This window comes from Vitis vinifera, chromosome 6 (assembly GCF_030704535.1).
Source record: "Vitis vinifera cultivar Pinot Noir 40024 chromosome 6, ASM3070453v1".
NCBI classification, from domain to species: Eukaryota; Viridiplantae; Streptophyta; class Magnoliopsida; order Vitales; family Vitaceae; genus Vitis; species Vitis vinifera.
Window position 1 is genome coordinate 5,484,366 of NC_081810.1, and position 4,415 is coordinate 5,488,780.

General features: G+C 39.4%; 1 protein-coding gene across 1 annotated transcript; it reads left to right on the forward strand.

The window, feature by feature from the left end:
* The first annotated feature begins 339 nt into the window (after positions 1-339).
* Positions 340-2,266, forward strand: LOC100248455 (uncharacterized). The gene has a single exon (XM_002284001.5). The coding sequence runs from the start codon at positions 1,099-1,101 to the stop codon at positions 2,056-2,058; it is 960 nt and encodes a 319-aa protein (XP_002284037.1). The 5' UTR covers positions 340-1,098; the 3' UTR covers positions 2,059-2,266.
* Positions 2,267-4,415: the final 2,149 nt, after the last annotated feature.

Sequence of the window (4,415 nt, forward strand, 5' to 3'; positions counted from 1 at the left end):
ATTTCTTACTTCTTAAATTGTCTATGAAAAAGAATAAAATCTTAGTGATCCATAACTGTTAATAATCCATCTTTTTTTTTTAAATTAATACATTAATGGATTAGGAAATATATGATTTAAAATTTTTTTCCTAAAAATTAAGAAAGAAACCTTACTTATCAAGGTCACAATCCCATCAAGAATATCTTGGCAGAACCCCAGAAAAATCTCTTAAAATTTGATAAGCTTGAGGGCGTGTCAAAGATTATTGGTTGAAACATCAAACTTTGTACAGTTCAGGAGAAGCTCATATGGGCTTGAGGACATGGGATCAATGCTCCAATCAGATTCCGGGGGAATAGCCCAGCTAGATCCTCATAGGCGACTGATGTCGTGGTGATGCAAGGACTTTCCATTATTTATTTGTTTATCTTTTTTGTGAGTAAAAGACACACGCTTTTGCAAACCCCATGTGAGATGCCTTACCCTTCCAACCTTTCCACAATCCACATACACATCACAAAATTGTGAGACTTGCCCACCTCTTCCCATTCCCAATCATATACCTGGCTCCTTCAGGTTTTCTCTTTTTTATCACTCAACAGTTTCTGTTCTGTCTCCCCGGCTCTGGGTTTTCAAATTTTGAAACTCTTCTCTGTGGTTTCTACCAATTTTTGGTTCTGGGTTGTTTGAATTTTTGGCATTGAAAGGTATTTTTTTATTGTTTTTTTAAGGCTGGGAAAGATACTGGGTTCTACGGTGAAGTGTGTTTGAGGAACAGTTTTTTGGTGAAGGGTTTTGCAATGGCATCCATGCCTTGGTTTTAGAATGTGAAATTTCGTGTAAAAGGTGAAGGAAAGAGATGGGATTTTTGACCTTTTAGAAGGAGGGATCGTTTTTGGCTGGTGATGTTTTCTGGAAGAAAAAAAGAAGATTATTTTTTAGTGATTTTCCTGGGAGTTGATGTTTTGAATTTTGTTGTTTTGTAGTTTTCACTTTCACAGAGAGGGAAGGGATTTTTCAAAAGTGTTTTATGATTTAAGGTTGATATTGTCCTTGAAAGATCATTGTTGAAATTTGCTGTTTTCAGTCCTGGGGATGTGAAATTTTCAGGCAGAGATGGCATCGTTCAGTGGTTTGGGTATTTGTTTGAGTTTAGTCTTTGGGTGCCTCCTTTTAGCACTTGTTGCAGAACTTTACTACCTTCTATGGTGGAAGAAGAGAATCACCAACAGAGAGATTGAATATGATTACAGCAACTGTGCGAAAGAGCTTTTCTATATCTTCTGTTGGAAGAGACCCGCTCCTCTTAGCAGTAGCAGCACTCAACAGCTCAGTGTGAGAGACCCAGTTCCCAATGGTCATGATGAGCAAGACCCTGAGCTGGGCTCCGGCAAGGACTTGCTGTTGAAGGCATTTGGGGAAGAAGGTGTGGAGTCAGAGCTCATGAGGCTTCACAATCTTGCAGGCCCACCGAGATTTCTCTTCACAATCAAAGAGGAAACAAAGGAGGATTTGGAGTCAGATGATGGGAAATCTAAAGGTGATAGAAGCAGAACAGCGTCAAGGACGAGGAGTCTGAGTGATGTTCTGGTTGCTATTGACACCCCATTTCTCACCCCTCTGGCCTCTCCACCCTTGAAGTCTCCCACTTTCAACCCCTTCGATTGTTATAGCCAGCACGGATTCAACCCTCTCTTTGAATCATCTGCAGAATCAGAGCTGAACAGGTTGAGATCTTCACCCCCACCGAAGTTCAAATTCTTGAGGGATGCGGAGGAGAAGCTGTACAGAAGGTTGATGGAAGAAGCTGAGAAAAGTGGGATTAAAAATGGAGGGTTTGTTCAGGATTCTGGGGTTAAAGCTCCTATGAATGTTATTTCATCAATGACCCCAGAAGAGAGAGATGGGTCTTTTATTAGAATCATTGTTGGAAAGAACAAAGAAAGAGAGCTTCATCAAGAAAGAGAGCTTCATCACCATCTACCTCAGTATCATTCAACACCTTCACAGGTACTTCCACTGGATTCGTCCCCTTCAACATTCAGACCATTTGACAAGGAACCCAGTGGGCATTAGATGATTTCCATGAATTGTCCTCAAATGAGTACTTTCTTCATTTCACAAGGAATCCAGTGTGCATCAGATGATCTCCCTGAATTATCATGAAATGGGGTTCCTTAATTCATTTTTTCTTTCTCCTCTTCTGTTTAATACATTATTAAGATGATTACATCTCTGTATTCATTCTAAAGCATTTCTGTTGAATGTTTGGTGGTTTGGTGGAGACAGCCATTGTTAATTGCATCATTGATCTTGAGTTTTCAAGGCAAACTGACATTATCCGCGGGCTGATGTTAAATTGTTGTCTATTCAAGTGGGAGACCTGTGGGGCAATCAGTTTTTGTCCATTCTTCTTATCCTCTGAGCTGCCTTAAACCACGCATCACTCATGTGGACGATGCTGCTACTTGTCTAAGCCAAAAGTGCACTGTAATTCTCCTTTTAAGATAGTGCTTCAAACCCTTTTCATTCCCCCTTCAGTTTCTCTTTCCAGTCTCTGGTATAAAGAGGGTGTACATATATTGCCATTATTACATAGTTATGTTGTATGTTTAATGTACCCAAAAAGGAGATCCCCCATCATGTGACTCTGGACCATTTGATTATTAGCCTGCCAAGTTATTGATGATCAATATGATTATATAAAATCTTTTTGGCCGCTGCCCATGTTCTGCAAACCCTATATTAGTCATGGGCCTCATGGCTTATGCTAGTTGTAATATGGCCTACCAAACTTGGAAAGCGCTTTTATGCACTCTTACGCGGTAAACAGAATGCTGCACAGCTAATAAGCATGGTTCCTTGCCAGATAAAGAGTCTTTTTTAACTCTTGGAAATCTTGATTCTTTCCTTACTGATTCTGGTTTTTGTTTTTGTAAGTCAACTTGATGGAAGGCTGTAGTCCTTCATCTAGGAAAGCTCTTTTTTTTTTTTGTTTTTTCAAAGCAGCGTTTCGTAGGGTTTGGGGGGAAAGAATTAAATAAAATTTACTTTTGAAAGTGGGGATTTGAGGAGGTGCATAAGCCATATGATTCTTGCTTTTGAAGGAGAAGGTGTTGGTCTCATTCAACAAAAAGCCAAAGTTGAAAACAGTGGGCTGGTGTGAGTTGTGAAAGGTCCTCCAGGCTTTTACCTAAACAACAAGAAATGTCATAGTTATCACGCGATTCGACCGAAAGGTGCCCCCACTTTGAAATATTGGTTTTGTTGTGGCATACACTCCTGGAAAAACGGTTGAAAATTTGAAAGCATTAAGATCCATATAACCCAGGAAGGATGATGGAGTGCTTGTCATTTGAAATTCGAATTGCCCATATGGAGTTTGTATGTGGGTGAAGAAGCGGAAAGAACGAGTCATAACAGTGTGAGAAGGAACATGGTTTCATGTGAAGGAAAGAGGCAGTGGTGGTCCAAGGATGCAGTCAATTCACAGGGCCCCGGCTCACTTTACCCTCCATCAGGTTACTTATGAGCCATAACCGAAGGACCACTTTTGCCCCGTCTTCACAAATTGCAGTCTTTGTAGCCTGCACATGAATTTATTATTTGGAGAGTTCAATGCAACATCAATCTCACGTTTGGCCTCATTGCAAAAGTGGGTGTTTGGGCATGCCCTTGTTAAACCTCCGGCACAGGGAAGCTATGGCCGTTTGGTATTGGTCACCTTATCCTCATCCCTCTCAATTATATATACAGTTTAATTTCAATCACCTTCCCTCGGGATTAGATTAACAACACACAATTTCAATAGATTTAAAATTTTATCAAATATCCGTCCTATTTTATTTAAATTGTGTAATTCATTTTTTAGAAGTACAGTTTATTTTTCATGTTAAAAATGAAAAATTAAATTAAATTATTTTTATTTAACTATATATAACCAAGGCAGTATCACATCTTTGTTGTATTGACAACCTGTGAGATATTTTTGCTTGCTTCCAGGCTAATTTTTGCCTTCACATAAAATCAACAAGCTGAGTGACAATTCACAATCCATGTATTGTTACTTATTTATTTTTGTGTGGGGGTGGTGACTGCCACAAATGATGGTGCATGTACCGCTAAGTTTCATGTGGCTAGCAATCAGTGAAGGGGTGAATCCCACAGGAATGTGGATTCAGCATCGCGAGATATGCTATTGTGAGTTTAAAACCATCTGTCTTGTTCTATATTCCTCTTGGTAGGATAAAAGTTAGGTGAAAAATCACAAACTAGATTCCCTTGCTTTGGGCCCGAAGAATTGTCCTTTAGAAGTAGCTCGACTTCAACCCAAGGATGCTGTGGACCAGCTCATAATTGGAATTACCAACTTGATGCCAAGTATTTACCAATTTGATGCTAAATTATCGATTTTCTGAAAATTTTCTTTTAAG